Below are 16,696 nucleotides of genomic sequence, written 5' to 3'. Positions count from 1 at the left end.
ACTATTCAACAAATGTAAATTAGTAGCAGTAAATTTAGGTATTCGATATAAATTAATAAATAAGAAGCAAAGAAATTACGTAAAATGTAATGTTTTCATAAAATATATTATCAGTAATTTGACAACTTGATTTAATGCAGCAAAATAAATAAATAACACATTCAGTTAACACTATATTTCTTTTATAAAAATCTTTAGTTATTGATCATCTTCCTTAGTTACATTTCAATTTCAGAATTTTTTTAGTAAATAAAGGCATTATAATACAAATTAAATACAATTAATTTTTTTGTTAAAAAGCATAAAAATAAAATGTAAAAAACCTGAAAACAGATGGTAATTAACAATCGCAGGTTTATAATGTCATAAACGTTGCGTTCGGTTGTCATGTCATAAAAATCTTAAGCATACAGAAGTGCGTAATCGCTATCATATCAAAGATACACAAAAATCTTCTTACTGGGCCTCCTGTATCATTTAAAGCGGAATTTACATCAATAACACCTGTTTTATTACCATCTCTGCTGCTTATTTTATTATCATTGACATTATTTTCGAAAATTATTGATGATCGTTAAATTAAAATTATGGTAATGGACTACCTCTGCACTCCAAGGACTTACGCCTCACTTCTTGTACGAGCACTCACCTCCAGGGCACGCGCTCAAGGACAAGCACTGACGCCTTCCAGAAGGAGATATTCATAAGGGTCACTTTGTACAGTTCGCTGTACTAACGTCCTCCACAAAACATCAACTAACGCAACCAAAAATATCAAAGCAATTACCCACTGTTTGTTTAACAATTTATATAAATTTATAAAAAAAAATCATTACTATATTTTTTATATTTCGTGTGCTTTGGAGCTAATAGTAGAGACGTAAACCCAACCTTGACATAACTTTATCCATTATGAATAAAAATGAAATGGATAGCTCCCGAGCTGACTGTGTTAACGCAAATAGAGTATAGACTAATTTTTACATAATTAAAATATAAAATAATAAAAATAAATTTTAAGAGAGCTTTCTTACGTTAAATAAATTATAGAATATCAGTATAAATGAAATAGTTTTAAGATGGTTTATTATTAATTAAAAAAAAATAAAGCAAAACATTAAATTATTATAAAAAAATAATATCTCACGGTGTACCAATTGTTTTAAATTGGGATCATTGCTGTTTATATTTTATATTAGTAATATAAAAAAATATGTAAATCTAATCTTGTACTCTCGTTATCAATTATGAATAATGATGAAATGGATCACTCTCGAACTGACTGTTTTAACGTAAATATAGTGTAGAAAAGGTCATATAATTTTATGCTAAACATATTGATTTTTAATATCCAATTAAAGTTTTCTACAATATTTAATGAAATAATAATATTAATAATAAACAAACATTAATGGACTGAGATTATAATCTTGAAGAATTCCTGCTGTGGCAATGTAGATGACTCGTGTCGCGTATAATAAACACATTGATGACGATTTTAAAAGTATGATTAAAAATATTATTATTTAATAATAAGTATTAAAACCCAATTTTTCCAGAATCACAACATGACAAACTTTATCAAAAGCCTTTTCAATGTCAGTTTGTATGACATTTACTTATTTGGCTATATCAATATTTTGCGTTTTAAAATTGTAAAAAAAAAAAGATTCGTTGCTATTGATCTTGATTTATGAAAACCACAAGTTTTTAACAATTAGTCGCTGGTTTGATTTCAATCTTAAGTTCGTTTATTATGTCAAAGCAATTTTCAATGTATCCCTCTTGTCAGTGACACAACCGGTGAATCAAATTAATCAATTATGTTAATAAATAATAGTAATCAATGAGCGACATCCGCCGACAACGATCGCAATTTTCAGACGTCAAAGTGCGCGAGCTCATCACTAGGAGGCGTCTGAAAAATGCAGTTGTGCAATCGATGCAACAGACGGAACGGAAAATTACCGGTGTGTCGAAAAGTATCGGGAATCGGCGCCGAGCGGAAGCCGCTCACACTTTGGCAATTGGCGTAGGTCAGCCGGCAATTGGCACAGATTCTCGTCAATTTAGCTTAGCGGGGCTGAGACTTATTTGGCATGTTTATCCAATGAAGATCGTTTATCCAATGATCGAGAGCGATCGCTCGTTGTCTCGAATCTCGGACGCGGAGTTTACTCGCGATTGTGCAACTTTACGCCCAAAAGGGCCCAACTGACCTCTGGAAGCAATTGCCGCAACGCCAAGGTCTCAGTCTAAATCTCACGTGGGAAGGTAGGATCCTCTTCCTGCGTCCTATATTGTTAATTTACCAACTGGAGGTCGCGTCTTGCCCTCTGCCATCCGCAACCGTTCCATCATTGTTCCTTCATTTTATTACTTACATTTATACAGTAAAGACTGTATCTTCAAGAAGATTTGTTTGACACAGATATTTTTAGTCTACTGATCTATTTGAAACTAATTAATTCATCGCAAACTTGTTCCGTCGGGAACAATAACAATAGCTCTAGAACTAGTTAAAATTACTGTATCATCAGCGTACATAGTTAAACGCATATTTTTTATTTTTTAAAAAAATGAGATAAAAAGGAACGGCCCGAGCATACTTCCCTGAGGAACATCAGTGGAATTTTACGCGGAATCAAGTGTTCATTATTTAGTGAAACAACATAGCTTTATTGTATAGTTTATGTTTCTTTATACACATTTGTTATTTTGTCAGTATAGTAAGATAATATTATGTATTTTTCATAATTATTTCTGTTGTTATTTACTTAATATTGTATTATGTTACATTTATAGTTATAGTATAAAAATTAGTGATTCTCAACGATTTATTGCTTTGATTTATTTTTCTGTGTATTATTAATTTATTTTAACACATTTAATATTATTATTTTTTTTTTTACATATAAAAAAATCTTTTACATATTTTAAAAATATATATTATATGGCTTTAGTAATTTTTTTTTTAATACTTCAGTTAAGTCATGTAGTATACACACGTCTGTTTAGAACTAAATACTGTACAGTCCGTCCAAGATATGAACGCTCATTGCTACAGTATTAGTAAGAGAATATAATAGGGTGACCATGTGAAATTTAATGTTCAATTAATTTTTCCTATTTTAATTTAATTTGTTGAAGATGCTGTAAAATATCACTTTCTTACTTATTTTATTAATTTATATATTTTTAGAATCACTCTATTTTTAAAAAATACCAATATTTTATTACAGATTTTGTTCTATTGATTACAAATAACACAACATAAAAATATAGCATATAATTTTTTTCACTTTACCCTTAAAACAGCCCTGATTTAGTACTAGTAACATTCTCCTATCGGTGTAAATAAATTCGCGGAAAACTGTATATGTATGCAGGCATGCGTACATGCACCCTTATTTCCAACACAATGATGAGCGTTAACATCTTGGACGGACTATATATGTTTATTTAGTACTGCAATTTTTAGGACAATTTCAAAAATTATTTATATACCTTTCTTGCACTATTCTTAGTTGTTTAATTTTTTTCAAAAGTGGAAGCTCTAATTATCTGCATTTCACTTTAACACCATTTAGTTTTTAGTCTATAGAATACATATAATTAGCCAGCTGTCTAGGAATTTTTCCATTGAAAAATAATAAAAAATGTGATGGAAAGCAATTAAGTCGCGAAGGTTCGCCTTTCTTAAAGTAGGTCGTGAACAACAATGAAAAGTTCTTGCAGTAATAAAAAGTTTACTACAAAATTCGCATTCATTTTAAATGCCCTTCTGTATGTTGATTTATTAAGGTATCCTCACTCACGTGTCATAACCGATTGTGTGCGTTTTAAACAAACGTCTGTATTATAATAATTTACAACAATATTTTCAGACAATGCATCAATATTTAAATTTAGACTAATACATTTTAAAAGTTAATTTGTATAGCTAAAAACTAATATTATTTATTACTAATAAATAAATCAGCACATATTTTTTTTTATTAAAAAAGAGTTTGATGAATAAAAATGTAATTATATTTATAATTCTACACTATGAATGAATAAAAATAGTATTCATTAATTATCTAGTAATAACTAGTTTTTTCTGCACTATCGAGTTTATAATCTGGATTACCTATAAATACATATTCTATATTTTTACATAATAATACTACCTTACTGATTGAAAATTCAAGTTGAATGAAATAGTCAATTATATTTTTGTTACAAATACAAATTAAAATCTATATATTTATGTATCTACGATTTTATTTTATTTCTATAATTTTTTAACACTTACACATTTCGAGATTGATAAGTTAAAATTTAATTAAACTATTTTTAAGATATTTGTCCCTGAGAAAACATTCTAATATATAAAAAAATAAAAATAAATAAAACACCCCGATAGCATGAGACCTTATTCTATATTAAAATGTATCAGTTATTTCTGTATCTGTCCGATTAATAAAATGTCAATTATTTTTGGATGGATGAATGGATTCATATATGTATCACAATTTAATATTTGTGGTTCAACCGTTTTGTTTCTCGATCTCCTTGAAATGATATTTGTTATTTATTTTCAGCAAAATATATACATAATCTAAGTCTAATCAGTGTTGTAGTGTAATTTTGTTTGGTTAATTCCCGCGACGATCATTATACCGACTTTCGTGATCTTCAACATCAGCGATCACGTCATCCGAATTATTACTCGATCAGTGACTCTCTCTAGAGTGTTGCATTACTTTCATTTGCTGCGAAATTTTGAGAGCAATAAACGACCGATGTCCAGAACCGGTTCTCATTTAGCGAATTTTTTGTTGCTGTACTTATACCGCGCCACAAAATTTGACGACAATCGAGATAGCTTTGGTTACATGTATTTTTATTTATGAATTGATTGTATAATCGTAAATATTATGTATAAATTAGAGAATAGTAAATAAAAGTATATATATATATATATATATATATATATATATATATATATATATATATATATATATACATATATTAAGAAAAAAATATTTACGTGTTTTTTTTGCGTTCATCTTGTTTTTAAATGAGTCTCTATATTTCGCCAAAGATTGTCTCAGCATCATCACGAGTTTTCACATTTTTGTAGTACACTTTTTTTTACATCGCACAGGGAAGAATTTTTTATTCGCACTATTTTTATTGGTTTTAGTGTTAAAAACACGTTAGTTTGAATATTATTACCCTCACTGCTCCGCGGATAGGAGCATTCAAAAAACAAGACGAAGGTGAAAAAGATACGTAAATTTTTTTTTTAAATATAATAACGCGTAAAATATAAACAATTTAATAATATATATATTTTTTTTTTTTGAAATCTCGGGTTTCAAAAAAATGTCACCGGCCTAATTGCCACACCATTAAACAAAAACATTAACACAGACACAAATGACTCATCCAAGACAAATGGACAATTAATTAATATAATTAATAATGCCCCACCGGAAAAAGTGTATATGACAAGGTCAAGGACAAGAGCGGCAGTCGCAAACAATTCGTGATCATGGCCGGAAAATTACGGCCGAAATATAGAATACAAGTAAGCAAAAATCGCGATGAATCCAGGGATTTCAAAAATAATTATACTCGCGAAAATCTAAAAATCCAATTGAATAAAATACAATTGTCGGGATGTAAAGTGTATGAGAGATTATACACCTGCCCGGCTATTGCTATGGGAAACCGGCAGCTCCCACTGCGAGACATGACGACCGAATGGTCGGAGAAATAGACAGATTCAAAACGTCAACTGCATGAACGGTTGATGGCGGGTGACTGTAACGGCTGAAGTTTTAGTGTACATGCGTAGAATTATCCGTTCTTATATCCCAGCATCTTTATTTGAAGAAAATTTGCATACGATTCACTGAATTTTTACTCAAACTATTATTTTGGAATTCCAGTTTTATGTTCTATAGCGCCTTTGAGAATCATGATTGCGTCCTCTTTTGATGTCCGTTAGAGCTTTAGTTACACGACTCGCATATGGCTGTCACCATCTGGTTTCTTAATACGCTGGCATTGTACGATTATTTATTAATTGTTTTATTTCTTTTAATATTTTTTTCTCTTTCTTACTGTGTATTTTTAGTCTATTGTAATAATACAATGTGTATGGTTTGTTAAATATATTGTCATTACATTGTCAATAATTATGTGCTTTTAATGACAAGTACATAGATTATTATTAAAAAAAAACTCTATGAGCGTAGAATCTTATCAGTTTATTTGTGATTTCGACCAGTGGGCTAACCATAGTTTATTATGAATAATATGATTTGAAAAATTGAATATAATTAAATGAATTGAATATGTATTATACTTCATTGAATGCGCCCATGAAGATGACTCCAATATTGGTTGTCGAAACGTTAATATGTGATGATATATATATGTACATATTTAATGTGAAATTGATGTAATATATACTGTTTTATTAAAAATGGTGAAATGCATTCCGCATATAAAACATATGTATATATGTAGTAAAATAATGAGAGACGTCCAACTCAATCAGACTTACATACCCGTTGAGAAATCAACAAGAGTATATTAAGGTAGCACAAAATAATAAAGTTGCCCGTGTGTATTACCCATAGCAAATATAATTTATGCATAATACGAAATACTATTTAAAAAAATGACGCGTGATAACAATATTGTTGTATTTTATAAAATATGTTTTATATTAAATTGTTGTATTGTTTCTATGTTTATGTGTTACATATTGATTAATCTGTTTAATGTAATTATAATATTACTAATAAAGTATAAAAGGTAATGTTGAATGCAAAGGTTTGAAAAAAATGAACCAGCTTCTTTTTTTCCAGCATCTTTTTACCATGCAAAGGATGTTATTGACTCTTTTTTGCAATTCGCGCGCGCAACTTTCTAAATCATCGGCGATGCTGCAACAAATAAAAAAACAAGTCAGGTTCTAAATTGATACACTCGTAGGAATATGTTACGTAATCCTTTACACACGAGACGAATGTGTTTTCATTGAAATTCAGATTCGCGCCAATTACCCACAATTACCTTCAGTGACGGATATTTAGTATGATGTTGTTCTTAAGCCTTATTATCATAACTGGCGCTAATAAGGAAAAGAGGATCAGTAGTAGTAGTGAATGGAAAAACCGACTGATTCTGTAGAAATAGTAACCGCTGTAGTATATGCTCAAACTAAACTAACGACATTCCATCATCCACCTGAATCTGTCTTTGACGATAGTAAATTAATGTAAAACGACAGAGCACTTTTAAGATGGCAATGAGATTGTGCTGCGTAACTACGCTACTGAGAGGAAACGTATTAATTTAAGTCTGAAGGTGTGTTTTATAATGACTAAAACGGAGATGACTAGACACGCGAAGTTTATGAAAAAAACGTTTGATTCAAATTATAACAAAAGTTCGCTAGTGTTTTTCAGTGGTGTAAAATCATATATAATGCAAAATAAAGTATTATTTTTTTTAGATGTTGAGTTGACCTTCAATTTTTATTTTAAAATTGTTTATAAAAAATGTAAAAATGCGTTTATGTATGTTTATTTATAACCATGTTATTATATGTTATTAAGAAATACAAAACCTAAGATTGGGTATTAATTGAAAAATATTTTACATAGATAAAAAAATATATATATGTATATATATTGCATACATGTTTCATATACAAAAAATTATATTTTTTCACGGTAGATACGTTCAACCAAAAGCTGTAAAAAAGTGATGGAATATATTTTTTAAATCGGTCATTCGCATCCGCTCATTCGCCAGGCGCGTACGGTGAGACACTTTCCCTTTCGCTCGCTCGCGTGCTAAGTGACGAAAGCGAGTGAGAGATAAGGACGTGCGTTCCACCCCCTTATCTCTCACTCATAACGGAATTAATGAAATGTTTGTGGCTCGCCCTTTCTGAGTACAATACGACAAAATAAAATCGCATTAGAACAAATAATTCGTATATAAATATAGAATTCGTTCTTTTTAGTGGACCGTGTTATTTTAAAACCGTGTAAATAGAGAGCATATGGATAAATATTAAAAAAAAAAATTGATACAAAAATAAGCAAAAATGTAAAATATTAATAAATAAAAGTATTTTTTTTAATTTATTAAAAAAGCTACATTTATTTTGATATTACCTAATATTTTATTTTTAAATAATTGCTACGACTAAATACAATTTAATATCTATTACGAGAGCTAATGATATTTTTTAAGACACTATAAACATTGCATCTTTTCTTTTTCCACAAAATATAATTTTTATTATTTTTTAACATTTGTAGATTTTTATTATATTATATAATATAATGATTTTTCTGTATGATAATAAAAATTTTGTTTGTTTCATGTGATAAATAAAAAAAGTGTGTTATATACAATCTTTATTTACCTTATTTCGTATTATTGAGGTTACGCCACTTGTGTTATTATTATATTGTCTGTCTATTCTTAATGCACATACTACTTTTCGTATTATATCTAACTTTAATATTTATTAGTAAGGTCATCTCCAAAAATTTAGTGTCTCTTCATATTAACATATATAATTTGCTATTTGTTTTTAAATCTAAATAATTAAAACAGCTAGCATTAAATGGTAATCAATAAGTATTCTCGTATGCAAATAAATTTCATATGTGAAGATCATATTGAATGACATATTTAAAGGTCATATTAAAAAAATAAAAAAATTGGCACCGGTCCATTGTACTTAGGAAAATTTTCTACTAGTCCATTAAATAAAAAAGTGTAGGAAATATTGCTATATTTTATATTTATAATTTATTTTATTAAAAATAGTGATTTTTGTAAAAAAATTGTATTAAATCCGTGGAGATTACATAAATAAATTTATAATTAAAGAGCGGAATAGCGCAGTCCGTATTGTCCCAGACTAGTACCTCTGAGGTTACGGGTTCAAGCCCCGGTAGCGGCACTCGTATTTTTATTTCTAAAAATGCACTTTTATTAAAAATACTCAGATGCAATGACATCTATTGGTTATAAAATATATTATACATAATAATTTATAATTATTAATATATTATAGATTTCACCGATTCCCAGACTTTCAGTCTAGTGGTTAATACTTACTTTGTAGGTATTAATTATATCTGATTGACTTACTGAGTTGGTACAGATTTTCCCCGTTGTAACGCATTAAGCTTACGCCTGTTAGGTTACAACGGAAAATTTATTAAAATAAATAAATATAATAAGGTAGAATTTATGCAATTTTGTCGTACCAACAACATAGGTTTCGACTAGGGGTTGAAATACCGATATTAAAGCAAAAACTGATTTTTTAATTCTCTGTTTTTTTTTATAATTTACAAATTTACAACAAAAATCTTGTACAAAAAAAAAATATAATAATATTATCCATTTTTATTTTTCACAAAATTTCTGTAAACTATGCTGGGATATGATTCACTTGAGTTGCGTCGACGAGTTTACTTACAAGTTGGGATTGCAATACTGATAGTAGTAGCGATACCTGTAATACTGGTATTGCGAAAAAAATTTGCTTTCTGTACTACCGGTACTACAAAATTAATACTGGTAGTACCGAAAATATTTTTTTTTTTAAATACGTACATGTTAAATAAAATATAGAACCAAATATTAATTGTAAGGCATATCTGGATAAAATATTAAATTAGAATAATATTATCCCTCTAAGTCTAAAAGGGCCGAAATATCGGCCCACCCACTTATGCGAAAAATCACACATTTCGGCAAAATATAAAAAAAAAATGAACATGTTCGATATATTTGTATTTTGTATATGAGTAACGTGTCAACATGAAATAAACACATTTGCTTTATCTCAGGCTAATCTAACAGTAGCTATCAGTTTCTAGTAATTCTGTTATGTAACAGAGAAAATAAAGCACCCTTTTTCATGATAAGGATGACTGGCGAAGTGAGTGTATTGCGTACACAATTTTTTTTTTTACTATGTGTATATTTTTATCTTTATTCAAACATTTTTTTAACCTAAATAATCCACGAAATATGCTTAATTGGTGTTGAATATTTGCAATGATTAAATTAAAATAAATACTTATTTAAAAAAAAATGCGCAAAATGTGTGTTTTTCTTTTAAGAAAAACATATTTTATTGAAATATAATGCAATAATTTTGCTCAATAGCGCAAAAACAATTATCACTTATTAGAAGGCAGAAATTTAAGTCAAAAGCAATAAAACCGTGTCGGCGCCGTCGCAGTGCGAACGCTCGTTACCGAGCTTATAAAGCAGAGACGATAAAGCCAACATTCGCCGCGTTATTTTCGATATACGGTCCCAGCTGCTTGAAAAAGTGGTCGAAAATTGGACTTCCAGATTGCGCTTCATTCAAGAAATCATATTTAAACACTAATGGCATAAAATTATCTTTCCAATACCATGACCATTACTATTATTTTTGTGTTTTATTTCATTTTAAAGTTCTATACCTCTAAAAAAAAACACCTTTTATATCTGTATTTTTTGTTTAATTTTATATTTGACATGTCTAAATTAAAGAAAAAATATGATAAATTTTGTTCAATTTTATTATGCTGATAATTTAAAACTATATTTGAGTATATTTTTCTTTGGTTCAAAGCTTGACAAAAAGTGAGCATCTTTTTTGTTTAAAAAAAGCCCTGGATTTTTAAGATTTGTTTTTTGACATGAAACATAAAATTTTATATTTTTTAAAATTAAAATTTATTTTAAAATATATTGAGAAGTTGGTTATTCCATAAGTTTTTTTCAATACAAAGAAATATTTAACAATCACATTTTATGTTTTTGGGACTTTATTATTATTATTACTATTCCTATTATTAATATTATTACTACTATTATCAGTACCATATTATTTTAATATTTTTTTAATGCCTGTTGTATTGTTTAAAATTTACATTGCCACTTTAAATTCCATTTTTCTCTACACGTGTAATATTTACATTTTTTGCGTACTTTTTTTTTAACCGTAATCTAAAAAAATATATAATTTATATTTTTGTATACATTCAAAATCCATACATTAATCTAGAGTGAGAATGTGATCAGTATTTAATAACTGTCTAGTTTTAATCAAAATTTGCTGGTGTCACTTTTTCGTCGAATCCGGTAACTATCTATGGAAAATAAATTGAAATCGGACAGGTGACGGAAATGGAGATTCGCGATTGGTGATTGCAATCGGTGCGAATTTAATTGTCGCGATAGTGTTGTACACAGTCGGCGTAAAGGCGTTGTTCGCGATAAGGGTCGGAAAATCGGAAAATGCCGGTCAGAAAATGCACTCTCCGCGGATAGATTCATCTACCGGCGAGCCGTGTCGGCTTGCCGTCGAGCGCCGCAGTGTCAGTTGTCCACCGGCGCTCGACCAGCGCGGACCTACTGGAGGTTTTTCCGTCGTCTCACTTTTCGCCGGTTTTCTCGTCGGAAAGCGTGAGTCGGGAGAGCGCCTAGCTAATTCTAAACAGCGCTTGCCTTCAAGGCTAGCCGCTTTTTACACAGTTCTATCAAGTTGGGTTATCTTTGTTGGCAGGAATCGTCAAGATGGAGAGGATCGAGTTGACACCTTCTAGGACGGCTAATGGATCGGTAAGTCTTTTCTGAATATTCTGTCTTTATAATCTGTGTTTTGATTTATCTTATTCGTCATTCACCGGTCATTGTGTTTCGATATTTTTACTTCTAATAAACCATCGGGATATAGATTAAAAAAAAACTTATGTTTGATTTAGTTAAATGTATAGTATTAAGTTCTAAGGTATGATCTTGAATGAATATATCGTAGACATCTGCTGGCGATTCGTCAAATTATTGCGTTTTTATTGTCTCATGTCACTGATTGCATATCGTATAATACAGCTTCCTAGCGCGATTTTTATCAGAACATACCGTAATTAGGTCATTAAATAATATCATATAAATCTGCCGGCGATTCACCAAATTTTATTCAATAATCTAATAGCTTTAATCAAGAGTCTTGATGTTTATATTTATTTTTTCGTCATGCAACAGTAACTGTGTTTTGGTGATTTAAACTCAACATAACCTTCAAAGTAAATAATATAGTCGTTTCACTTATATTTTTTTCAATAATTGTGTTATTATGTACCCAGGCTAATATATGTATATTATAGACATTTACGCAAGTCCCAGTGTCATTTTTAACATCAGGTACATACCAACTATTTACAATAACATAAATTGGAATTGTGTCATAGTAAAAAAAATTAAATTATACGTAATCTTTGAGGAATAAAACATATTCGTATTAATTATTTCTTAGTAAAGATTTATATAATATAACAGACTTGTAAGGTCATTAGAAATTAGCATAAATGTACCGGCGATTCACTAAATTTATTAATGCATATATTGTTATTGTGTTTTTAATAAAGATGCCGCTACTTTTTTTATAAACAGGTCCGGTGTTTACATGTATTTTTTATGTATAGCATTATAACGCTTAGTTATTAAGCTCTCTACATAACCTTCGAATGATATAATATAATAAATTCGCTTATTCTTCTGAAGCGCAACATTTTAGTCATCACAGCAGCATAAACCATTATTTTATTTTACTTCTTGATTATCCTTAAAATGTACAATAAACAGTACTGTGCATAAGTCTTGGAACGGTCACCTAAAAAATACGCGCCGAGTCGAATTTTTGAAAATTACTGGCGCATCGATCCTTTTTTTTGTCAGGGTTATTCATTCATCTATTTTATTTGGCGTTTTTGTTGAAAAACAATTAAGATAGTCGGTAATAGTTGCAGTATTATTTTTTTCAAGAGGCACGGAGAGAATCAAAAATTATTTTAAAACAACCATGATGAAAATACTCAGAAACAATAGGGGTGTTGAATACAAAACCATTTTTTAGGTAAAGCCAAAAACCGAATTTTATGACATTGAACTATTGACGACTCTTATAATTGTTTTTTAATCCATGAACGTTGTAGAAATATCAAATAAAATTGTACGACTCCTCAAATGAATGAAAAATTACGACAAAAAAAGCGATTGGCACGCCAGTAATTTTAAAAAATAAGACTCAGTGCGTATTTTGCAGGTGATCGTTCCAAGACTTATTCACAGCACTGATATACAGTAATGGTCAATGAAAAATGTCCACTTTAAAAAATCTATTACGATGTTGAATATATTCCATTATTTATTTATTGTGTTTGTGATATTTTTAAGTAAAAAAACAGATTATTAAAAATTTTAGAAATCATCTTAGGCGTAATTTGAACCTTATTTAGGCCGCCATAGATTTTTTAGCTGCGTCGCCTTGGATTCGATCTTGCTATTTGTTATTTTTCTATTTAGTTTGTTTGTTACTAAGTGAACAACAATTGCATAAATTTTAGAATTGGTATGTTTAAAGGTATTTATATTTGTTTAAATATTGTAAAACCTAATTTAGCTTAGCTTAAATCCGGTTAGCAGGTATTTGAAAGTCTTTTCTTGCGAAGTCGCTTTTATTTAATGCTATATTATTGTAAGTGCGATCGTCAATTGCTTTTCTATAAATTTTTACAATTAGATTTTAAATTTTGTATAAGGTTTAGGTTGCATATATTGTGATTTTTTATCTAAGCTGTTCTTTGCAAAAATTGATTTTATTCTTTGTGAAATCCTACGGTTTTTTTTGAGCAATGTAAATTTTGTCACAATTGCTAAAATAAATTTGGTATACTTATAATTTTGTCTTTTCCATTTGGTATTTTGAGATTTAATTTTTTTTAAGTTCTCGAACATGTGTTATATGTGAAACATCAATAAATCTATTTTTTTTTATTAATGTCTTCTTTTCTAATGTGTATATTAGTAAAGACATTTAATTTTATTGCTTCTTTGCTATTTTTAAATATTATAAATTCATATTGATTGCTAGCGATTTTTTTGTTACTGCACGGTTAATATAATTTACTTTCGATTATCCCGGCTAATTGCTGGGGAGGAAGTGCACGAGTAATTGCCAAACACTAATATTTTAAAAATGGTGTTCTCACCAGTCCTTGTATTTTTAAGGTGCAAGTAAAACGAATAAAAAAATAAATTGTGTAATGCTTTACATATTATTAAAAACTTTTACACTTAATTATAAAAATGATGCATTTTTGTAAGTAATACATTTTTTTGAAATATCTTTTTGTTTCTAGAAACTTTTGAAAAAATTCTTATGAAACAACTAGTATGTTTGATAAGCTTGTATTTATATTAAAATTTATTATTCTTTTTATTTATTAAAAAAAACTGTGATTCTTGTCTGCCTTTATTAATTTCTCAATATTTTTTTTAATATCAGTACAGTTTTTTCTTATAGTTTTCATATCGTTATTTTGAATCTCCTTTAGTCAACGTAGTCTAATGTTATAGTTAATATCTTATTTACTTGTATTTTCACTAGCACTCAATTTATATTCTATCAAAGTGACAATAGAAATGATATCTGCATCATTTAGGCATTGATCGCAATCAAACCACTCATGGATGTTACCCAATTTGTATTCTTAAAGTATTTTAATTTTTTTAATAATTCGTATATTTTAGACATTACTTGCTTCAGTATTTTTAGAATTCACTACATCTATGATTGTTTTTTGCTGGCTTTACTTTTGACTAAGATTGTGCTATTTCATTTTCTATAGCATCTAATGTGGTCATCTTAAATGAAATTTGATCACACTATCATATTTCTTAGCAAGTGTTTTAAAAAGACCAGAACGATCAAGGACCAAAATTCAATCATTAGACCATTTGATTATTAAAATAAGCAGAAGCATTATCTATTAACCTATTTTCAGTAGCAACCTGTGCTTAAAAAAAATCAATAAAAATTTGCTTTTAAGCCAATCTTCAAAAACATTAATTAACAGAAAGATTTTTTTCAGTTCCCTTTGTTTTAACTTACGGTTTGCTTTATATGCCACAAAGAGACGCACATTCTGAATATTCAAAAATTAAGTTCATTATTTTTTTCAGCATATGTGTAGCTTAACCGCACCCGAATAATCAAAAGTTAGCTATAGATTTATACTAAAATTGTAATCAGTGTACATGAATAATTATTATCCACTAGCTCGTGCTATAAATCTTTTCAGGGTCATCAAATTATTGTATCATATTTATATTTGAGTGTAAGGATTCTTGTAATACTATTTATTATCTCTTGATTATATTATACTAGATATATGTTAAATTTATCAGAAACACAGGCGAAAACATGTCAGGTATGATATAGCAATTACGCTTCAAAAGTTTGCTTTACGAATCGGTAACTTGAGAACGTCACAATTGTTTTCACAATATCGCGAAAATGATCCAACCGAATTAATTGAAGTCCTGTTATATTGTTCTATTTTAGAGATCAAATTCATATATGTAAACGTGTTAATTTATATCGATTACATATATAGCTTTTTACTTATTGAACCTATGCTACGTAGCCATTTCTTTTAATAATATTAAATTCACAAATATTACTAAAAAAATTATACTAAAAAGTATAACAGTTTATAATAAACTATTAAGATATTCTTGCATGAAATTTAAGCCGGTAATTTTATTTTTCGTATTTTACAAAAAACGTAGATCTTACGTTATCGCTTTGAAAAAAAGTCGTTCTGTTACTTTTAGGGCGCTTTTAAATATGTGTAAATTATTGAATTATATCTTTGCGGTTTCATTATAAATATATTAAGATAATTTTATAAACATTTATTGTCAATATATGAGCCAATAATTATGAAAGTAGACTAAGTCATGTTTGTTTCCTTTCGAGATATTTAAGTTTGCGTTTGAATTCATTATAAATATTTTTGTAAAACGCAACAGTGTTTTCAAATTTATAATTCATTTTGACATATAATTTTTACCTGTAGCTTATAAGAAAACATCAAAATTTAAGGTCGAAATGACTTCGACCGTTTTCAAAATTAACCGATTGACAACACAAAAATATTTTAATCATTTTTTATTAAGTCACGTTAATAAACATTTTTAATAAAACTTTAAGTATTTGATTATAACATACCTTTTTCTATTCTCTTAAAGTAGTATTTTGTGTTTTAATATTTTTAAATTATCCATAGTAAAGTGGTGGGGTATAATATAGAAAATCTGTCATATCATTAAATTTGTCTTCTGGTAGAGTACAATAAAAGTAAGAAAATACTTTCATATATTTTGGTCTTCTTCTTTTGAATGTTAGATCTAAAATATGGAAGTTCAAATCATCATCTAAATAAGTTTTATAAAACATTTTATATGGGGCATTTTTAAAAAAAAACACGAATTATTTATTTTTTTCGATTTCTTGACTTAGACCACTTTTTTAATTATGGGCTTATATATACTTGAACCTTAACTAATTGGCATTTAGTTTAAATATTAGGGGTAAACTTAGCACGGTGTAAAAATATGCCATGAACATTAGTCACGTGGTAAAATATTTTTTATTAGAATAAGATTATATTTTTAATATTTAAAATGCATAAAAATTGAACTAAATCATTCAGTTTAGATTTTTTTACTTTGCTCTTATTGTCATTAAAGTTTTATAATACATTAGCAAATTATAATTTTATACTCTGCTTAAGTCCAATAAAATTTTTAAATT

General features: G+C 28.4%; 1 protein-coding gene across 1 annotated transcript in view; it reads left to right on the top strand.

Annotated features, from left to right (window-relative positions):
• Positions 1-1,846: 1,846 nt before the first annotated feature.
• Positions 1,847-16,696, top strand: part of LOC148234477 (proton-coupled amino acid transporter-like protein acs) — a 51,507-nt gene continuing 36,657 nt past the window's right edge. Inside the window, exons 1-3 of the mRNA XM_088188403.1 lie at positions 1,847-2,186; positions 11,278-11,502; positions 11,603-11,658. Of these exons, the coding sequence (XP_088044529.1) occupies positions 1,847-2,186; positions 11,278-11,502; positions 11,603-11,658 (621 nt within the window). The remainder of the gene's footprint in view (positions 2,187-11,277; positions 11,503-11,602; positions 11,659-16,696) is intronic.

Source organism: Plectrocnemia conspersa, unplaced genomic scaffold (assembly GCF_051122295.1).
Source record: "Plectrocnemia conspersa isolate PC_06_02 unplaced genomic scaffold, ASM5112229v1 ptg000006l, whole genome shotgun sequence".
NCBI lineage: Eukaryota > Metazoa > Arthropoda > Insecta > Trichoptera > Polycentropodidae > Plectrocnemia > Plectrocnemia conspersa.
Note: the sequence above shows the minus strand (reverse complement) of the source record. Positions and strands in the feature narration are given on the sequence as shown.